General features: G+C 38.6%; 1 protein-coding gene across 3 annotated transcripts; it reads right to left on the minus strand.

Annotated features, from left to right (window-relative positions):
* Positions 1–412: 412 nt before the first annotated feature.
* LOC136237201 (cell death-inducing p53-target protein 1 homolog) lies at positions 413–23,887 on the minus strand. 3 transcript variants are annotated; one of them, XM_066027523.1, is made up of 3 exons: positions 23,734–23,887; positions 23,492–23,521; positions 413–867 (listed from the first exon to the last, which is right to left on the minus strand). In XM_066027523.1, the coding sequence occupies exons 2-3, from the start codon at positions 23,499–23,501 to the stop codon at positions 551–553; spliced, it is 327 nt and encodes a 108-aa protein (XP_065883595.1). In that variant the 5' UTR covers positions 23,502–23,521; positions 23,734–23,887; the 3' UTR covers positions 413–550. The 3 variants fall into 3 exon arrangements, 2 of the variants coding, with proteins under 2 accessions (XP_065883595.1, XP_065883594.1); XM_066027522.1 differs by lacking the exon at positions 413–867 and adding an exon at positions 8,891–9,353 and having other exon boundaries at positions 23,734–23,864; XR_010692342.1 differs by lacking the exon at positions 413–867 and adding an exon at positions 17,443–17,885 and having other exon boundaries at positions 23,734–23,865.
* Between the last annotated feature and the right edge of the window lie 27 nt (positions 23,888–23,914).

Raw genomic sequence — 23,914 nt, forward strand, 5'->3', positions numbered from 1 at the left:
CTAATTTTTCAATTTCTTTCATGTAGTACTCTCAGAATGTGTTTGTTGGAAAGGTTGTCCTAAACCTCAAGATAGTTAGGTTGGAAGGGCCTATTTTCATGTGTTACAGTGTGACCTTTGATAGAAACGCCTTTACAGTTTTTGCTCACAATACAATGTCATGCATGTATTATCTACGTATGATTGTCTTACAACAAAAGCTGTATTGACCTTTTGTAATCATTTACACAAGTATCCCTGTAAATAGATTTACACTACAATTTGCACAAAACTAGTCACGATTATATTGTTTTCGGCTTGCTATTAGCAACTGCTCTCACAAAATCCTCCCACCATAAATCATTCTAATCTTGATGATTTAAGTACATAATGAATTGCATGTACCAGTTTTACGAAATGTATATTGTAATGGTTACATCGTATGGAGTGCTACACACTAGCACGCTTTATTATCAAATTCAAAAATCTTACAAGCATAGTGACACATTATAAATAATATAACAATCTGGTAAATTCAATCCAAAATATGTGTAAAATATCAGTTAAAGAGTTAACATCCATAGATACAGCACAGGATCATCCACACAAACACCCATGGAGGGAACAGAAAGATGGTGATCAACAAGTGAAGAACATGGTTGACCTTCTCCTTGGGTTGTTGGATCACTGTGGTCTGTTGGACAGATGGACCTCCACCTACAACGACTACATTGGTGTTAGACTGCTGCTGTGGAGCATATTGTGGCTGAGGAGGATACTGTGTAGCAGGGGGATAACCCTGTTGTTGAGGGGGATATCCCTGCTGTTGAGGGGGATATCCCGGCTGTTGAGGGGGATATCCACCTTGTTGATCATAACCTGGAGGAACTACAGCAAAAGGACACAAGACAATAGTTTGCATACATATCGCATGACATTACAATACAAATATGAAATTAACACATAACAGGTCTCTATACACAACTGTCATAACAATGGTACATTATTCAAACTGTAGACAAAAATACTCCTCGAGCAATCACAAACCGGCATACCAATCCATCAGAAATACGTAGTGTGTACACTGTGTAATAAAGACATCTGGATGAGGACAACATAACACATTATATTGTACTTTGTGTGGGAGGATCAAAGTGATGCCGCGTATCGTATTGTCCATACAGTACTAATCAACTGCATAACTGTACTGTATAAGTCATAAAGTACAGTTATGCAGCTAATTGGGCAAATACAGTACAGTTATGTGACATTGTAAATCGTTAAAACTAGCCAAACTAATCCTATTAGTTCGTTCTACGACTAGAAATAGATTATATGAGCACTTACTGATATCCTTATCACTGAAAATCGCTCCGAGCCAGACGCGACCAGGAAGTTATATACGAAAAAAATTAATTAATACAGTACTCGGGGGAGGATGGGGGGGAGGGGGTGTATTAGCCTCTCGACACATCCCCTCGTACTGTATTTTCCGTACACACGCACGGCGGTGTTTTAACTCTAACATAGTGCACTGCTTGTAGTAATGGCTAATGTGTATGGATAGATCGGTACAACTGAGTAGATATTACACAATGTCACTGAGTGTATGCCATTATCTCAACTCTAGCAATGTAGTGTTTTTGGGAAAACCTCAGGTGTTACACAGACACTTTTTTATGTACACATCCACCTATTGTGAGTGTCTATAAATAAGTGAAGTCTGTGTCACTTAAGCAGAAGGTACAAGCTAGCTTCAAATAGCTACTGTATAAAGATGGATACAAGCATCAAAAACACATGTGTACATAAAAGAACAGTTAAAAGAACATTCAGATGGATACAAGCATCAAAACACATGATCATTTCAGCTTTGTCTATATGACAAATCCAGCCCTACACACCTTGCTGGTAATCATTTGGTCCACTGCAAGAACAGTGTGATAAATAAGTGAAGAATATCATACTCCTTTTGTGGTTGAATGATGATCGATTGTCTGTTCGACTAGCACACCACCACTGCCAGCTTTACGTTGTTCATAGTCATAGACTGTTGTTGAGGTGCTGCACAGCCTTTTGGTTGGCCATAACCCTGAGTTAGTGAGGTTATCTCCCTGAGCTTTGTTGATCGATCAGCCTTAAGTTGGCCCAGACCACATAACTTAGCAAACTTGCATTCGTTATCAATCACACACATTAAAATTTGGTTATTGTGATTACCAGCTAACTATGATAGTTATAAATTTTTCTAAAATATCAACTTATTACTCACAAACAAGGTATAATACCATAATTATGGAAGGAAAATTTCGGAAGGAAATAATTTTTGGAAATTTCCGAAATCTCCACTATCCGAAAATTTATTTCCGAAATATTTTCGTTTTGAAAATTTCAAAACTGACTTCAAGTAGCTAGCTAGCTAATTGGCTGTCATGTGGAAGTACTTGAAGAAAGTGCAAACAGCGAGTAGCAAGCCAGAAAGTAAAGAATCCTCGGAATCTAAGCTAGCCTGCCTACCTGAGGAAAATGGCCCATTATCACGATCTGTACCAGCAAGCACTATTTCAGCAGCCAACATCTCTGTGTCAAAATGCATAGAGCAAACCAGTCAATCATCGAAACGAGGGAAGTATCAAAGATATAGCGATACAGAAAGGGCTGAGATCGGAAGAAGAGCAGTTGAAATGGGAATCACCCCAACGATCAAATACTATGAAGGATTGAACCCAAAGCTCCCGCTACCATCTAGCAGTGTTTACACATGTAAAGTTCAGTACGCAGAAGAAATAGCTAAGCTAAAGCGAGAAGGAAAGGAACCAGTGGTTAAAGATTTGCCCAGTAAAAAAAGAGGAAGCCCGTTGTTGCTTGGTGAGTAGTTGGACAGCTACATTGAACAATATTTAAAAATGCTTCGAGATAAAGGCGGTGTGGTGAATACAGCTCTTGTTATGGCTTGTGCAGAAGGCTTTGTTACCAACCATGACAGCAACTTGCTAACCACCAATGGAGGCTATATCACTACTACTAAGGATTGAGCCAAGTCCTTGCTACATAGAATGGGCTTTGTCAAGAGGAGAGTTTCCACTTCAGCTAGAGTAACACCTGAAGCATTTGATGAGCACAAAGCACAATTTTTGCTTGATGCAAAATGTTTTGTTGGGATGGAAAAAATACCTGACAGTTTAGTTATAAACTGGGATCAAACAGGGATTCAGTACATTCCTGGACAATGGAGAAGGAAGGTGCGAAGCGAGTTGAAATCACAGGGGTAAAGGACAAACGACAAATTACTGCTGTATTTGCAGCAGCAAAGGATGGCTATTTTCTGCCTCCACAGATAATTTATCAGGGAAAAACAGACCGCTGTTTACCAGCAACCAAGTGGGTGGCACATCACCTACACAGCAAATCATTGGGCTAACGAGAAAACTACTTTAGAGTATATATGCAAAGTTTTGCTACTTTATATAGACAGACGGAGGCATGAGTTGCATTTGTCAAGTAATTTTCCAGCACCCGTGATTTACGACAAGTTCAAAGCCCAATGCACAGATGCGGTTATAAAGGTACTGAGGGATAACAATGTACACATACTGATGATTCCTGCTTGTTGTACGGACAGACTACAACCTTTCGATGTGTCAGTCAACAGGAGTTTATGAGAAGTAAATTTCAGAACTGGTATGCAAGTCAAGTGAACATCCAACTTGCTGCTGGAAATTCTAATGAGATGGTTGATCTGGCTTTGAGCATTGTCAAACCCTTGGGTGCACAATGGTTACGTGATTTGTATGATTACATGCTGTCAAGGCCTGAAATAATCATTAATGGTTTTAGGCGGGCTGGATTGTTGGATTAGATACAGTGCATGGATAATGTTTGTATCCTGTAGTATGTACAGTACACTGTTTTCATTATTGTATAATACCATTTCTTTTTTTTTCATGTGGTCTAGTTATGCATATTTCTTTGATTGAAACTGTTATATACATTGTCAATTTAAATGTTTTGATTAAGTGCATATCTCAAGCATTCAGATTGATCAAAATAATGTGTAATTACAAAAAAAATGATAATACACTGAAATATGTACGTTAACAGGTATGTGACATATAACAACTGACCTGATAAAATATAGCTATACAATACGTAATTAAGAATCGTGACATGGAAAAGGTGTCATCATCCCATCTTCAAAACATTGACAAAGGTGTTTTTGCATTTCACCCTCCTTAATTGCAACTCTGATGGGTTGCAAGAAAATACATTAGCAGTGGCAGCAGCTACTGCAAAGATACCACAATTGTTAGATCCAGGTTCTTGCTTTTGCATTGGAGCCAGTGATAATGATGTGCTATCATCATAATAAAACAAGCTCAAAATAATTCCCTTTACTTCTTCACTGATGCAAGTATACACGGAATCATAAACCATAATGCTACCAGAACTGTTTACATTGCTAACAGTAATCCAGTGGTTTCTGTGGCAGAAAATTATTTGTATGACAGAATTGATTTTGGCTTGACTACCCTGGGTTTGTGTAAGTGTTGATGTAAGACCTTTAATGTTCGGAAATTGATTTCGTAAGAGTTTCTGTGCTAAATTAACGTGTTTGTCATTTAACTGACAGCCAAATGTAAGCAAAGTCATTCTATCTGCTTCAGAAAGTTGAGCACGGCACATCTTCAACCACACAATTTTATCTGCATCCATCACACTGTCGTCTGGTTCAATAGTTATGCATTGGTTTCCTTCCACTGCAACGTTTGGCTTTGTGGTCTGTTCCACAGGCTCCTTAAAATCACCATTGCTCTTTGCTTGTACACTAGTGGAACCACTATCACACAAATCAGAACTATGCATGGCCGCAGAGTTACCTAGTGGTGGTATGCACTTCTCAAGACGTGGCTTCTTCACTGTTCCTTCATCAATGGCTTCATGTGGCTTCTCCACTGTCTCTTTTTCAATGGTTTTTTTGTACAAGGGAGGACTTTACTACAATACTAGGTGGATCCTTTGGTCTTTTCGGTAGGAGTCTCCTGACCTCTTCAATCATGGCTTGATTGCCTCGAAACGTTAGTTTACAAGGAACGTCAAGTCCTCCTTGAGGTAAATCAGTAGAATATCTTCTCACACAGTTGACAGTACAATTGATCGTTCCTCCACTAGACAAGAATAAGTGACATAGAGTGGATATTGTTCTTGGCACGTGGCCAACAATCCTGTCGTGCTTTCTCATAGCCACTGCATACAAATCGTGGTCATTGCCCGGCTCTATATTGCACTGAACACACTCACCTATTACCGGTGTTCAAATTTCTTTGTAAATATGATGCCCTCTAATGACGGTATCGGTGCTAAACTCCATGCACTCGGTTCGTTAACTCAGTAGCCCAGTTATCTCGATGAAGATAGCTAGCTAAATGGCATTTTAATTTGACAGCTGTTTCACTACGTAGGGGTATCTATTATCTATGACTACACTGTATAATTAAATTTGCTGCGGTATTATTGCTATAAAGCTACACGCGTCCCTGTGATGAATTGTCCGAGTAGTGGCTAGCTAGCTATTTCCAAAATTAAATTTCCGAAATGCAATTATCATAGATTTCCGAAAATTTATTCTTCCGAAAATTTCCCTCCGTACAGTATATCAAATGAAGTCAAATATCAAAGTATTTACTAGTTGCCCAACAGTCAAGTAAGTTAACATCCATACATACAGCAGAGGATGATCCACACAAACACCCATGGAGGGAACAGAAAGATGGTGATCAACAAGTGAAGAACATGGTTGACCTTCTCCTTAAGTTGTTGGACCACTGTGGTCTGTTGGACAGATGGTCCTCCAGCATTCACCACAACAACATTGTTAGTAGACTGCTGTTGAGGAGGTGCTGCATAGCCTTGTGGCTGGCCGTAACCCTGAGTTGGTGGGGGGTACTGCTGCTGTTGAGGTGGGTATCCTCCCTGAGGGGGATATCCACCCTGTTGATCATAGCTTGGAGGTACTAGAGTAGATAATATTACAATAATATATTGTACTATTGGATGCAAAACATGGAATTCGAAATACTACAGCAGCTACAGGAACGAGGAAGAGTAAAGATTTTTTTTTTGTAAAAAGTTCACTAATATGAATGTTCTAATAGTCAGGAGTAGTGTGTAGCTGAGCATACCACAGGATGACTTATTATTTAGCTAATCAATTGTGGCATCAATCAATCGTGGCATCTTGTGTAAATCATACAGTATGGTAGTACTGTATATTAGGGATCATGTAGGCTAGCACTGTCTATTAACCAGAAATCAGCCTCACAATACCTTCATGGTGTCTTGGCAGGTATAACTAAGTCCAAAAGTTCCTTCAGTGCTTCCAATAGGTTGCTATGAAACTTTTTCAAAAAAATATTCAGTGGGATTTTCTACTGAATGACTAACTGCCTGTCTGATGCTTTCAGACAATAATGACTCTACACGCTTGAATTTTTCACTGTTACACATCACTACAGCCTGACAGGTGCCTTTTGAGATACTGCAGTGTATACAATGCAGTCCTCCTTTGTGTTCCACTTCTTTTCACTCACAGTGCAAGGTGTTAATCTGTGGAAGTAATGTGATATACGTTTGTAACAGGAATTGTCCGTATTTTCTGTATTGATTGCAGAAGTACTCCTCATACCGTTCTTCTTTTGTAATGCTAGTAACAGGCTGAATATAATAGAAAACAAAGATTAATGGCCACATCAATTTTCAGTATAAACTGATAGTTGGGGACGAAAACAACTCTGGCACAATTCTTTCTTTTGATGCAGTATGTGTGGGTTCACCAGTCATGAAAATGTAGAAAAAGTAACAAACAAGTAAAAGGAAAAATTAGGGATTTTAAGTTTGATATTTTTTTTCACATCAGAACAATCAAAATTGGCCATCAATTACATATGACCCTACAGAAAACAATATTTGTCATCATTTGTGATCCATACCATTAAAAATGTTATAATTAAATCAACAATCAACATGGCTCTCTGCCAAGCACAGTTCAACGGGGGTGGTGGGATGCCCTAAGAAAGTAGATCTGCTCCAGAATGGCAGAGCGCAGCAAAGAAAAAGACAGGGAACAATGGATCCAAGATAGCATCTTGCTGTAGGGAATGGCACACTTTGCTGAAAGCAAATCAGCAAGAAATGGTAGCCTCTCTTCCTAGACTACCAAAAGTGGAAAAGACTAGGGAAGTAAATAAAGCAAACTCAACAGAGCGGACTCTATCACCATACTCATGCTTCTTCTCCAGCTTATGTTTACGAAACAGGGAAGCAATAGAGGTATTGGTGATTCATTTTAAGTTTGATTATGGATCAAATAAAAGTAGGGAAACAAGGGATAACACCTGAAGATATACTAGTGGACATTTAATCACTAAATAGACCTTTGAGAGATGATGATAAACAGCTAAAATGTAGTAAGAGCATTAAGAATGTAATCTGCACCTTTCATGCTTAGTAGCACCATGCCTGTTACACAGGTTATACACATTTAGTTTCTACATGTTTAGTAGAACTGTAAGGAAAGTCTCTTAAAACTGGACATCATGTTTGAATTTCTACACACTTGTCTTAAGTATTGCTAACAGCACACACACATACTCACTTCACATATCATGGAAGTACAGCAGGTTTTCAAGAGATACCGTACATATGTACATTGTACGGTATCACCAGGTATCACAGGTCATGAAACCAGAATCCTCAAAATTCAAACACAACATATAGTACGAACTTGGTAAAATTCTGCATGACTTTTACTGATTGTGCAACCAAAACAAGTCTAAATACTTCACATCAAGAAAAAGAATTTATAGTATCTCACCAAGTATGTACAAGAAATAACTAAAGCATTGGAGAGCTGCATACTATGTTGTGACAGTTAGAAGAAAAGATGGCTCTACATATCACATAATATAATAACTTAGTAGCAGACATGATTGAATACTGTACTAGAAGGACCAATGTGCTAGACTGAATCATTGTAGGCGGTCAAGATCTCAAGAGATATTTTCGGTATGTAGCTGCAAAGATATGGAATGAACTGCTGGAAGAAATTGCTGCCTCATCTAACTTTTCCATTACAGCTTATATTTCTTAATCGAGAAGCTTTATACAAGTATGTATGTGCGTCTGTATAAAATTATTTGAGTACTGTTTGTGATTGTATTATTTCCTGTATATGTGTCCAGTGTGGAAGAGCGACTAGTCCAAGCATTACAGTTTAATCAATCAACCATACTTGGCATTGATATTAAATGTATTGTAATATACTGTTGTTATTGTCAGATGTAACATCTTTTTTATGTGATAGAAACTTGAGATTGTGCAAAGTATAACATGCTGTTAGGCACTTGATAAAACTGTACTGAAATGGCAATGAAGGGTAGAAAACAATCTCACAATTTTAGTCAGTCAGCTAATAATGTCAATGCATCCATAGATGATACAGTTGGAGTTGAGCCAAAAGCATGGTTACTTCATAGCCATTGGCCTTCAGAGTCCAAAGAACACTTTGTTTTATTGTTGAGTTATAGGTGTTGTGTAGTAGAGAATAGGTGTTGCATAATAGAGAATAGAATCCTATCATTAAGTATGCACTTATTGAAATATAGGACATGCTCAACACATGTGTGACAATACCATATATCTTGTCATTTATGAAATGAAGCAGCTGTTCAGCTACCTCTTTCTCTTACACGATTCAAACATGAGAATTTACTTCCATTTGAAATTCATGTGAAATAAATTAAGCCCAATCCCACAACAATGCTGATAAGTCAATTCAGCTGGTGTATAATAATGTTTTGTGGTTGGTAGAACTACTTCCTCCACTGCAACATATACACGTCCCAACAATGCTAGCTAGGATGTTAGCACTACAATAACTGTGACAGCTATACATATATTAGTTACAACAACAAACAAGGTATGATAATCAATTTAAGTTTTAAAAAGCAAAACGTCTATCAGTTCTAGTAAAGTGCCCAACTGTCAAGCAAGTTAACATCCATAGATACAGCACAGGATGCACCAGACAAACACCCAAGGACCAAAGAACAATGTGATGATCAAGTGAAGAATATGGTTGACCTTCTCTTTAGGTTGTTGAATGATGGTCGTCTGTTGGACCGCACCACCACCGGCTTGCACCACAACAACATTGTTAGTAGACTGCTGTTGAGGAGGAGCAGCATAGCCTTGTGGTTGGCCATAACCCTGAGTTGGTGGGGGGTACTGCTGCTGTTGTGGTGGGTATCCTCCCTGTTGTGGTGGGTATCCTCCCTGTTGTGGTGGGTATCCTTCCTGTTGATCATATCCCGGAGGTACTATAGAGTAGATAATATTTTGCAATAATGTACTGTACTATTGGGACTTGTATTGACATATTAACTGGACTGGACACCATGTTTGAGTTTCTAGTATATACACGATTGTCTTGATGTACTGCTGACAGCTCACACGTGCACGCACACAAGCTCCACATAACTAAAACAACTCTCAGGATAGGCTATACTCATAAGATACGTATGCAAGTATTAAACAAAGAACACTCAAATCCAAACACATTACAATACTATTCACAAGAAGGGGGCTAGTACATAGTACCACTATGTACTTGGCTTCACATCTACATACTGTGTTGAGGTTAATAAGAAACTTTGTACTGGGATGTCTCACACAATATTAAACGCATTGTGGTTAATGCAGTTGGGTTTGAACCCATGTTGTAGAATACTTTTTGAGTATAGAAAAGTACTTGCTGAATGGCCAACAAAAGCATCAATAGCTCAAGTAGAGTTTCCCACATAACTTCATGCCAGACCACCTCATCTTGTCATGTCAAGCCCACATTGTAGCCCACTACAAACCTTGTTGTGTGGGTTAGAAGATAGTGTAAAAGAATAAGGCTCAGGTGTTGCATGCAAGATTTTAGAATTTAAGCCTCACCTGCATGGTAGCTGAACACCCTAGCCTTTTTGGACCAGGATCCTTACCATTAAGTACTACTGGTGCTGTACTTATTAAAACTGCAAAATGTGTGGTAACGCACACGTGTGTAAAACCACAAAACCCTGTTAATGATTGTATGTCACTAATAAGAAGTAAAACAGTTAAGTATGTGCCATGGCTCTGCTATCACACTTGGTAAATATTGCAAAGCGTTCGGCTTCTTTTTATATGATAAATAATCAACCTCTTCTGTATGAGATAGCCATAACATGCAGCTTAACTTGGCCATTGATTTTTAGATCACTATATTCAGCAATAATAAAAAGATCATTAAAAATAGCAAATCATTTGGCAAATATTAAGTGTCGAGCAGTCCAAACACTAAACAGTTAACATCCATAGATACAGCAGAGGATGATCCATACAAACACCCATGGAGGGAACAGAAAGATGGTGATCAACAAGTGAAGAACATGGTTGACCTTCTTCTTAGGTTGTTGGATCACTGTGGACAGATGGTCCTCCAGCATTCACCACAACTACATTGGTAGAAGACTGTTGCTGAGGGGGTGCAGCATAACCTTGTGGCTGGCCATAACCCTGAGTTGGTGGGGGGTACTGTTGAGGTGGGTATCCTCCCTGAGGGGGATATCCTTCCTGTTGATCATAGCTTGGAGGTACTAGAGTAGATAATATTACAACAATGTATTGTACTATTGGGTGCAAAACATAGAATTCGAAATCAATCTTGGCATCTTGTGTAAATCCTGATCATATAGTATGGTAGTACTGTATATTAGGATCATGTACGTTAGCGCTTTCTATTAACCAGAAATCAGCCTCACAATACCTTCATGGTGCCTTGGCAGGTATAGCTAAGCCAAAAAGTGCCTTCTAATAGGTTTCTAGGAAATTTTTTTCAAAAAATTACTCAGTGGAACTTTTTACTGAATAACTAACTGCCTGTCTGATGCTTTCAGACAATAATGATTCTATATGCTTGAATTTTTCACTGTTACACATCACCACAGCCTGACAGGTGCTTTTTGAGATACTGCAGTGTATACAATGCAGTCCTCCTTTGTGTTCCATTTCTTTTCACTCACAGTGCAAGGTGTTAATTTGTGGTAGTAATGTGATATATACGTTTGTAACAGGAATTGTCCGTATTTTCTGTATTGATTGCAGAAGTACTCCTCATACCGTTCTTCTTTTTGTAATGCTAAGTATCAGGCTGAATATAACTGAAAACAATTTAAGATTAATGGCCACATCAATTTTGATGTATAAACTGATAATTGGGGACGAAAACAACTCTGGCACCATTCTTTCTTTTGATGCAGTATGTGTGGGTTCACCAGTCATGAAATGTTAGAAAAAGTAATAAACAAGTAGAAGGAAAATACTAGTGGAGATTTATCGAAAATTTACGCATAATTTCCTTTGATGTCTATAGAGGCTTAATGAGGGTACTAAATCCAATAGAAACCTGTGGCAGGGTTACTAACTAGTTAAAAACCTGTGGTCTAGCTCATGGTTGTTTACTACATTGATCAAACGAAAATTGGCTAAACCAAATACACAATAGCCTTACTGTTAGCTTACTTTCTGGACAAGACATGCATCATTTGATACACTAGTGCCTGCACAAGTTGTGGCGCTGACACTATCAACTTGAAGAGTGGATCTTGATACCAACAGCCACAGTTTGCTACTTTCTTTCACTTTTTCTGTACTCGCAACCTGGCTTCGCTTAGAGAAAGTTCTAAACTACTTATAACAAGCCATAGCTATACCATGCTGCAATGTTAGTGTGGCACTGACACAATTAATAAACTTGAAGGGTATCTCTTGATGCTAGCAGCCGTTTTGCCACTTGTAATAGCTAACTTTCTGGACTAGACAAGTGTCATTGGCACTCATCCAGGCATAGTATAGCTACTATATGGTGTGCCTGGAAGGGTAAATCTTGATGCTAGTATCCACATTGCCACTTTATCTCGATCTTCCTTTGCCTGCTTAATCAGACAAATTTTCTAAACTACTTACCCTGTAGGACGAGCCAATGTCAGTTTCTATACTATGTAGTGTCCCTCTGACGATGTGGGCTTCGGCTACCCACAATTAATTACCTCAGCCTGTGGCCTTGGTAATTAATTTGCGGGTAGTGTTCGCCTACATCATCATCATCAGGTCCCTAAATCGTGTAGAAACCTTGTCGGTTCGTTCTAACTATAACTTAGACCTTGTTAAACCATTTGAGAGATGATGATAAACAGCAAAAAATGTAGTAAGAGCATTAAGAATGTAATCTGCACCTTTCATGCTTGGTAGCAGCATGCCTGTTACACAGGTTATACACATTTAGTTTCTACATGTTTAGTAGAACTGTAAGGAAAGTCTCTTACAACTAGACACCATGTTTGAATTTCTACGCACTCATCCTAAGTATTGCTAACAGCACACACACACACACATACTCACTTCACATAACATAACAACTCTTAGAAGTACAGCAGGTTTTTAAGAGATACTATACATATGTACATCGGTATCATAGGTCATGAAACCAGAATGATCAAAATTCAAACATAGCATACAGTATATGAACTTAGTAGAATTCTGCATGACATTTACTGATTGTGCAACCAAAACAAGTCTAAATACTTCACAGCAAGAAAAAGGGTTTATTATTAGTAGCTCACCAAGTATGTGCAAGAAACGACTAAAGCATTGGAGAGCTGCATACTATGTTGTGACTGAAGAAAAGATGGCCCTACATATCACATAATACAATAACTTCGTACAGTGGAACCTCCCTTTATGGTCACCTGAATTGGGTGGTCACCTTAGCATAACGGCCACATGACTACGGTCGGGACCGATTCCCAATCAGTTTGTACAGAAATAGTTTGCATTAAGCGGTCACGTATAACAGCCAGGTGCTGCTATACAAATTACCTCGCATTAAGCTGCCAACAAATAATAACAGCTATAACATTTTAATGTAACAATTCTTTCAGTCTTTCAAGGAACAAAGATCGTCCATATAACTTGTACCAACATGGAAATTCAATGCCAAGTCCACCGCCCCGGTAGCATCTTTGTCCTGTAATTTCACAGAATTCAACATTTCCATCATGATTCAGAAAGTAGGATACATTCTTTGTTATGCCTCGAGGTAGGTGGCCAACAACATCACCTTCATGAATCACAGCCACTGCAAATTTATCGTGTGGGATATCTGGCTCCCTTTTAATAACCAAGCATTCACCGATAAAAGGTGTCCATCTTGATTGATAAACATGGTGACCACGAACAAACGAATCAATAGTGAGGCAATCAGCATCTCCTACAATCTGGCTTGCCATGCCGTTACCAGCTTCTCGCGCACGTGTAATTGTTAAAGCCAAGTGCTAGCTATAAATTGTGAAGATGGCTACAAGTTCAAGAAATGCGTTAACATTAAAAGAAAAGTTACAGGTGTTGCAAAAAACACCCGAAGGAAAGTACAAGACAGATAGTAGGGAAATTTAGTTGTGGAAGAACTCAAATTCAAGGTATTCTAAAAAACAAGGATAGCCTAGTGAGATCGTTTGAAGATAATGCACCACTGTCAAAGAAAAGAGCGAAAACCTCCATTAATGAAGAAGTGAATGAAGCAATGTTTCGCTGGTTTAAGTTAGCAAGACAACGCAACATACCTGTGAGTGGCCCAATGCAAGAGGAGGCTATATAAAATTGTGGTTGAAAAAATGAGGAACACTGAATCCAAGGCATCAAATTGGTAGCTTTCTAGCTTCAAAAAGTGCCACAATATTGAGCAGTTTGCTGTAAGTGGTGAGGCGGCAGATGTTTCTGATGAAACAGTAGACAATTGGAAAGAATGGGTGAAAACAGTAATGGAAGGATATGAGGCAAGTTTATATGGAACCTCGACGAAACAGGTTGCTTTTATAGGGCACTTCCTGAAAAGACATTAGCTCAGAAGAAAAGTAACTGTAAGGGTGGGAAAAAGGCAAAACAGCGATTAACAATTGCGTTTGTTGCCAATGCAGCTGGTGGGAAGGAAGCCCCAATTGTTATTGGAAAGGCAGCAAAGCCTAGATGTTTCAAGGGAATATGAGATTTCAAATCCTTTGGGAATTCCTTACTATTTCACAACCAAAAGCCTGGATGCCAAGTGAAATAATGGAGGATGTTTTGAAGAAGTTAAACAAAAGGTTAGTCAAAGAAAAGAGAAGAATTTTGTTGCTCCTTGACAATGCTATACCACATTATCCGGAGTTTGTAGGAAAAATTTCCAACATAAAAGTCATTTTCTTACCAGCAAACACTACATCAAAGTTACAGCCGCTAGATGCAGGAATCATCAAGAATTTTAAGCTTTTGTACAGAGGAGCCCTACTTCGTCATGTTGTTTCACAACTAGATTTCAACTCAATTAAGTGCTTCTGGAATTGCACAGACAGTTGATATTTTGATGGCCATCAGGTGGATAAAAGTTGCATGGGAACAGGTGAAGTCATCTGTAATAGTAAAATGCTTTAAACACTGTGGAGCTATCCCTGGGGACACAACTGAAGATGAACAAGACCCATTTGCAGATATTGCAGCAGATACGGCAGTGCTAGGAGAACTTGTGAGCCGAATGCAAGGGGAAATCACTGCTAATGAATATGGTTCAGCTGATGATGACTTGAGCACTTATTTTACATTTAACAACCCTGGTGAACGGAGAGATGAGCTACAAGAGTAGATTTGCTCTGTCAGTCCAGAAGCAGAGGATATGCCACTTGCTGGTCAGTCTGATGATAGTAGTGACGAACTTGAAATTTTTCCACCAGATTGCAGTAGTATAGTGACATATTCTGATGCACTTAAAGCAGCCAGTGATTTGTTGCAGTTTACTACAGAAAGCGGGCATGAAGAAATCATTGAAGATATTCACAGAACGTTGTTAGGTTTAGAAGATTTCAAACTGAAACAAACTTAGAACAAACAGATTTATTACAGTTCTTTACTCAACCTAGGGTTTAACACAATGTCTATCAGTTATGTATATTATTATATTGATATAAAAACACTGCATACAATTACAACATCAATACTGCTTGTGACTGCTTTAGACAGGATGTTGAGTTAGGCAGCCACCTCTGTACATATTTTTGGCCCGAAGGTGACCGCTTTAGACAGGTTCCACTGTAGCAGACATGAATTCTGCACTATAAGGACCAATGTGCTAGACTAAATCAGTGTAGGCAGTCAAGAATTCAGAGATCTTTTCGGTATGTAGCTGCAAAGACGTGGAATGAACTGCTGGAAGAAATTGTTGCCTGATCTAACTTTTCCACTAGTTACCATATGTATATCTTTTGTATGCGATAGAAGCTTGAGATTGTGCAAAGTATAATATGCTGTTAGGCACTAGGGATGCCACGATAGTCGTGACATAAAGCTCCATGATATGACATAGGCTTCTTTGTCGTGACAAACACATAAACATCTCCTAATAATGCACGCCTTTCCATTTATTTTGATCCAATTTGATGCAATAAATGAGAAAAGTTGACAAATAAGTATGAGCAATGTTGGTTGTTGATGTCAGTTAATATTGCTGATATTTTTGCATGTTTGAACCAAAATAGCTATATAGTTCAATAAGTAATAGCTTCAGTTGTGAGAATAACAATTGCTTATGTCATGACATACGACATGTCGTAACATAAACCTCTATCACATGTGACATAAAATTTCTATGTCGTGGCATCCCTACTAGGCACTTGATAAAACAGTACTGAAATGGCAATGAAGGGTAGAAAACAATCTCTCAATTTTAGCCAGTTGGCTAGTAATGTCAATGCGTCCAGATGATACAGTTGGAATTGAGCCAAAAGTGCAGTTACTTCATAGCCAATTAGCCATTGGCCTTCAGAGTCCAAAGAACACTATATTTTATTGTTGAGTTATAGGTGTTGCATAGTAGAGAATAGAATCCCTACCATTAAGTATCAAACGGTATGGTCATACCATTTAAGTAGGAATCCAGGTGAAAATTTCGCACACCACCCAAAATTCCACTTTTAAAAATTATCCTAGCGATATTGTACAAGACAAAAAATTACTTTTACGGAATAGTACTAGTCCATATGATACATAAACAGCATTAAATGCTTACAGGTGGCTGGATACAGAATTTTAAAAATCACCCAAAACTTGAATTTTAGACTGACTGCCTGACCACAGTTGCAAGCCTAGAGGCCAAACGAAGCAGTGCATGGATGGCCACCATTTTACGCCACATTAACAAACTCACCAGTGGGATGTGCCTTTTGGGGTTCCGACGAGTGTGTGCCCTCTGCGCTTGTCTTTTTTTATCTTCAATCAGGCTGCTTGTCTTCTTCTTTATCCAATGAAACCATATCGAGGCATTAATTTTCCATATCAACACTTTCTTTAAGCAGCATAATAGACGCCACAAGATTATTTAAGCACTTAGACTACGCTACTGTATGGAGGCATAGATTATAAATTCCTTACTGATATAATCTATGATGGAGGCTACTGTATGGAGGTACTGGTACTAGATAGCTTTCACGATAGGTCACAAGATCACACCCATTCTTCATTCTACACATTATCGATCTATTGATTGAAAGTACCACGATGACACACTACTAGCTGTATTTCAGTGACCACACACCTTCAAGTTGGAAGGCTGACTTGAGATACTCAATCGATCAAAATCACGCCCTTTTTTGGGCAAGTGCACATTTTTGCAGGCTGACTTGAGATACTCTAATACAGCAGTCACCCTAATAGAACAGTCACATGTTTATAGCTAGCTGTATGCCTTAACAAAAAAACTGAACAAACTAATATAATAAAAATTATAAATTTAAAAATGAAGTAGGAATCCAAGTGATAAAAAGTAGTGAAACAAGAGATGAATGATGGTAGCTATTACAGCATAGCTCGGTGGGAAATCCCTACTTTGGCATGGTATAGCAATTGTTTTGTGTTCAATGCCAAAGTAGGGATTTCCCACCGAACTATGCTGTAATAGCTACCATTGTTCATCTCTTTTGTTTCACTCCCTTTTATTGCTTGGATTCCTACTACTTGATTTTTAAATTTATAATTTCTATCATACTAGTACACTTATTGAAACTGTAGGACATGCTCAACATATGTGTGATAATACCATATCTTGTCATTTATGAGATGGATGAAGCAGCTGTTAATGCTCTAAATTTAGTAGCAGGTGCCAATATAGCAGCTACCTTTCTCTCTTACATGGTTCAAACATGACAATTTACTTCCATTTTGAAATTCATGTGAAATAAATTAAGCCCAATCCCACAACAATGCTGATAAGTCAATTCAGCTAGTGTATAATAATGTTTTGTGGTTGGTAGAACTACTTCCTCCACTGCAACATATACACGTCCCAACAATGCTAGCTAGGATGTTAGCACTACAATAACTGTGACAGCTACACATATATTAGTTACAACAACAAACAAGGTATGATAATCAATTTAAGTTTTAAAAAGCAAAATGTTTATCAGTTCTAGTAAAGTGCCCAAACTGTCAAGCAAGTTAACATCCATAGATACAGCACAGGATGCACCAGACAAACAACCAAGGAGCAAAGAAAAATGTGATGATCAAGTGAAGAATATGGTTGACCCTCTCTTTAGGTTGTTGAATGATGGTCGTCTGTTGGACAGATGGTCCTCCAGCATTCACCACAACTACATTGGTAGAAGACTGTTGCTGAGGAGGAGCAGCATAACCTTGTGGCTGGCCATAACCCTGAGTTGGTGGGGGGTACTGCTGCTGTTGTGGTGGGTATCCTCCCTGTTGTGGTGGGTATCCTCCCTGTTGATCATATCCCGGAGGTACTATAAAGTAGATAATATTTTGAATAATGTACTGTACTATTGGGACTTGTATTGAAATGTCAACTGGACTGGACACCATGTTTGAATTTCTAGTATATACACGATTGTCTTGATGTACTGCTGACAGCGCACGCAGACACACACCCTCCACATAACTAAAACAACTCTCAGGATAGGCTATACTCATAAGATATGTATGCAAGTACTAAACAAAGAATGCTCAAATCCAAACACATTACAATACTATTCACAAGAGGACTAGTACATAGTACCACTATGTACTTGGCTTCACATCTAGAAGAACTACATACTTCGTTGAGGTCAATAAGAAACTTTGTACTGGGATGTCTCACACAATATTAAATGTGTTGTGGTTAATGCAGTTGGCCATGTTGTAGAATACTCTTTGAGCATAGAAAATGCTTGCTGAATGGCCAACAAAAGCGTCAATAGCTCAAGTAGAGTTTCCCACATAACTTCGTGCCAGACCACCTCATCTTGTCATGTCAAGCCCACATTGTAGCCCACTACAAACCTTGTTGTGTGGGTTAGAAGATAGTATAAAAGAATAAGGCTTAGGTGTTGCATGCAAGATTTTAGAATTTAAGCCTCACTTGCATAGTAGCTAGTTGTTTTGGACCATGATCCTTACTATTAAGTACTACTGGTGCTGTACTTATTAAAACTGCAAAACATGTGGTAATGCATGTGTGTACACAAAACCCTGTTAATGATTGTATGTCACTAATAAGAAGTAAAACAGTTAAGTACGTGTCATGGCTCTGCTAACATACTTGGTAAATATTGCAGTGCTTTATATGACAAATAATCAACCTCTTCTCTGTATGAGCTATACCATAACATGCAGGTTAACTCGGCCATTGATTTTTAGATCACTATATCCAGCAATAATAAAAAGGTCATCAAAAATAGCAAATCATTTGGCAAATATTAAGTGTTAAGCAGTCTAAACACTAAACAGTTAACATCCATAGATACAGCAGAGGATGATCCACACAAACACCCATGGAGGGAACAGAAAGATGGTGATCAACAAGTGAAGAACATGGTTGACCTTCTCCTTAGGTTGTTGGATCACTGTGGACAGATGGTCCTCCAGCATTCACCACAACTACATTGGTAGAAGACTGTTGCTGAGGGGGTGCAGCATAACCTTGTGGCTGGCCATAACCCTGAGTTGGTGGGGGGTACTGTTGAGGTGGGTATCCTCCCTGAGGGGGATATCCCCCTTGTTGATCATAGCCAGGAGGTATTAGAATAGATAATGAAGTGATAATGTACACAATATGCACGTTTCAACCATGGCATCCTTATAGAGCCAATGTGAACACGTCTTCAGCAAGCAGTAAGTAATTTAACTTGAGAAATGAGTTTAGTTGCTCGTCTGCCTTCAGATTATATGAGTAGAACTGTAAGGAAAGTTATCACTATGAAATTTTAACTGGATACCATGTTCGCATTTTAATAGACTTCTAATGTGTTGCTAACAGCACAAACACTTTGCATAACAATTGTGATATTCTAGTTAATACTTCTTCAATTATGATAACTGATGTAAAGTAATACAAAATTCAAACAAGGCACATACAGTGTACACCTGTAAACTTGGAAGGTCATGCATATCTTAGCTACTGTGATATTTTTTTGCATCGATGAAATTTGTGATTTTAATGCAAATAGTTTGATTACAGCCACAAGGGAATTTGGCAAGGCCAGATACAGTTGTGCTTCACTACAGCGAACAACCAAAGAGATTGGTATAACCAACTTGTGCTTTGGCTAGGGAGTATGTTCAATCGATCCCTCAAACCAGCTGCTAGTGTTCTAAGTCCAGTAGCAGGAGCTACCTCTTTTTCTCATACGAGTTCAAACATGAGAATCCACTTCCGTTTGAAATGATCATCTTACTAGATAAATTTTAAATGGGGAATAGGGATCACTCAAAAGCCATGAGAAACAAGAAGGGATCGCTGGGGTGGTAATGTAAACTACAAAACCAATCCCTATTTTGACTGTCATATTTCACCACTTTCTTTACTGTTACATGTTTATTGCCATCTTTACTGATCGATTGTGGGTTTCGATTAATCAACTTCTGTAACAAGTAATTTTTGTCTTTTACCAGGCAAGATTTAGTTCACAAGTCTCTTGCTCTACCAATTCAACATTTCTTCATACAATCCAGCAATGCAAGACTCATCATAAGCCCATAAGTACTTCAAGGTACATTCTAATATGATGAGTACGTATTCTACAGTAGGTCTCGTACAATTGATTGATACACTACTTCACTCAGTGACAGTGTAATTTAACCACATAATTATTTAATAAAATAAACATAAAAGTGAATCTATGGCAGCAGCAGCAAAATCAAGTTCCAAGTCCAGTTCATCAACACTTCAGTCACATCCATATATCAGACACAGTATTATCCATATGAACACCCATGGAGGGAAAATAAAGATGGTGATTAGTAAGTGAAGAACGTGGTTCACTTTGGGCCTTTGTGGCCGAATAATGGTGGTTTGTTGCACAGCAGGTGCCCCAGCTTGCACTACCACAACATTATTGGAAGTTTGCTGTTGAGGGGCAGCAGGGGCATATCCGCCAGGTGGTGGGTAGTGCTGGGGGTATCCTGGTTGAGGAGCATAGCTCTGCTGAGGAGGGTAACCCTGTTGTGGTGGATAACCGTGTTGTGGCGGATAGCCCTGTTGTGGTGGATATCCTTGTGGAGAACCATCATAGGGTGGAGGTACTAAGTGTAAAGAGAAAAGATGTAAAGACCTGATACTTCTTAAGATATCCAGCTTTAGTAATACATAAAATGTCCCCAAGGTACAAAGTAGCATTAAGTCAAAACTTCACAAGCGGCAAATGTAAAAAACAAACAAGTATTGAATTATGGCTGGTCTTGTTACAAACATCTGGCCCCTTTAGTTGTTAGGACAGAACATACTTAAATTCTGTGCTTGAATAAATTCTGTGTAGTGTAAAATGACAAAATAACAGCATTCTTTGAGGTTCATTTTAATAGTGTACACGCCAAGACACAAGCAGCACAGAATCCGAAGAGAATGTATGAATACTAGTCTCATACAAGGTTGGCAGGACCAATTATTTATGGTTGTTGTCAAGGTGAAAAGTCCTGCACTATAGTTCGATACATGGTACCTGCGTTTGCTTACTATGCAACATACACCGTGTCCAAGACGTGCACTGCAAATGGCAATAAAATCATATGCCACGAAAAAAAAAATCATGTTTCTTGAAAGTCGGAAAATATTGTGATAGCTTCATTTCACAATGCTTTCCACTAAAATTGAAAAAAAAGAAAAACCCGTGCAAGCTTATACCTCACGGGATATGCTTCATGAAAGGTTATTCAGATTTACACAGAAAGCAGAGAATATGGCAGCCAATGCTCAAGCAAATAGTAGGAAGTATTTACCTCGACATATGATGTCATCTGCTTATTAGCCATTTCAGAGCACTGAAACCTGATGAATGAACTGCCAACACTGCAGAAAGTTGCCTCAAAGTTGAATTTTGCAACTAGTTTATAACATGGAACCATCAACACACATAGCTCAGTCACAACAGCTACAAAGTCATCTGCAGTAACATGTGGTAACAGACATCATGCTACTGAATCACTCCATCAGTTTCCCTAGAATGTACATTTACTTCTATGCAGACATTCAAAGATGTTGCATCAAAATAGCTCGCTTTACAACCATATAACCAGCTCCCTAATGACATATTCAGACAATTATCAAGGGCACAGTACACATATAGCATTGTTGGATCAAGAGGCAATGATTGGACTGTTATAGCATCGCTGGACTAGTACTACTATGAAATAATATCAGCACTGTGATGTTTTCTTCTCACTTATCTTTCAGGCAAGTAGACTTACCTTAATATTCTATGACTTATCCAGCCTTCCTAAGGCTTGTTTCCATCCATCCATCTTCCTTACTTCTATTTAGTCAATGCTAACAGTAATGCTACTATACATACTTTCACTACCACTGCAAGTGCTAATTTCAAATCAACACCATGTAGCCATGGAAACATGTGGAATTCTAAAAAAATCATCACCTTTTCTGTTAAGATATGACATCACTAAAAGTGTACTGGCTGATAATGCACCAAACACTACTCTATAGGATAGTCCAAACAAAACTTGCAGGATGTGGTGGGAACATACCACACATACCTAAGCATTACATCAGCACTCCTCCACAAACCACAAAGTACGAGGAAAAGTATATACTTCATGATAAGTGATATGATAGAGATAGTCTATTTACATGATACTAAGTCACATATTAACACAGTTCAACTGGTTAACAGCCATATATACAGCAGAGAATGATCCATACAATCAACCATGGAGGAAACAGGAATAGCGTGATCAACAAATGAAGGACATGGTTGACTTTCTTTTGATCTCCTTGGATGATGGTGGTATGTTGGACAGGTTGGCCACCTCCACCCTGGACCACAACAACATTAGGGCCTTGCTGGGGTGGTGGTGGATAGCCTTGAGCTGGTGGAGGGTATTGCTGTTGAGGGGGAGGGTAGCCTTGGTTACCATCATAGCTAGGAGGAACTAGACAAGAAAATAGGAAATTGTAAGCAATAGTATCAAAACTCTATATACAGCTAATTTCCCATGGAACATAGCTCACTTAAACGTTGCTAGTAGATACAGATTAGCTTTTTGTTGTACAAAATCTACCCATTTATAGAAATCTCAGAACTGATATGTATATTTGTTTCAGGATGCTATTCAAATCAGTAGTTTTTGCATGACAGTATATCCATTGTATTTGCTGTTCCGTCTACTTGCAATACATTAAATCACCAAGTAATTGATACCAAACATAATCATCACTCAGTAAGAAACAAACACAAGGTTGTCTAACTATTGCCTAGAATATTAGTGATCCTTCATTGTACTGAAAACAAACTTTTTCAAGACAATATTTATATTGACTTTGACTACTGTTTTTCCATAGTATAATGTGATCATGTATTGACACACCAAAGAACACCGATTCATAAGGTCACATGACATCATAAAAGTGATGTAGCAAACATAACAAAACACACAACAATGTCATTTTGTTCCAAAATCATTCCAAAGGTTTAATTTCACCAATGGTTCCTTTAGATATTTACACATACACTAGATTGTAGATGCCTGACCAAAACGGGCTGGTTAGTGTGCAGGTTACAGCCTCAAAGCCAAGCTAACCAGTGCCCTGCGTATGGTGATGCATTATTTGGTGTAGAAGTTGATAAATTAGTGCAATATGCCTTGCCGTGGAGCTGACAAAGTTTGCAAGAGCTTTTCGTCTTCGGATTTGAAGCGGGATTCGCGCGCGGATCGATTCGAATAATTTTGCCGCAGCTGCTTCAGCCGCCGAGTTTTAGAAATGGAAAGAAAACGGATAATTCGTTTAGAACACACAAATAACCTTGCCGCGCTGCATGAGCGAAAGCAACGAAGCACAGAAAACAAACAAATTAGCACACAACGAAACCATACAGCGTGATAACTAAAAATTCACACTTACCAGCTGCCATTCTTTTGTTATCAGTTGAATCTGCAAGAAAAACACAAAAGACAGATTAGAAGAGGAACAAAAGTTTACAAACAGGCAGGTTAAAGCTTTCTATTCCGCCACACCCAAACTAGAAAAAGGCACCTTTGCTAGCTTACATTTCCAACAATACGTCATAAAATCTAACCTAAAGCATTCAAAAAGCAAAACAGTACCTTTCCTACTAAAATCTTGCACAAATACACGCCACTAACCTGTGTAACAAGTAGAAGAGTCTTATCCAACAACGCCCAACAGCAATGGGATGTGCAAACACGCGCTCTTGCAGGTTTGAACCAAATATGACAATCAAATTGCTAAATATAGATCTGGCATTAATTTAAACCGCAGTGGCACATGTGAGCGTAAATGCGCATGTGATATTTTCGAACTGAA

This window comes from Dysidea avara, chromosome 10 (genome assembly GCF_963678975.1).
Source record: "Dysidea avara chromosome 10, odDysAvar1.4, whole genome shotgun sequence".
NCBI lineage: Eukaryota > Metazoa > Porifera > Demospongiae > Dictyoceratida > Dysideidae > Dysidea > Dysidea avara.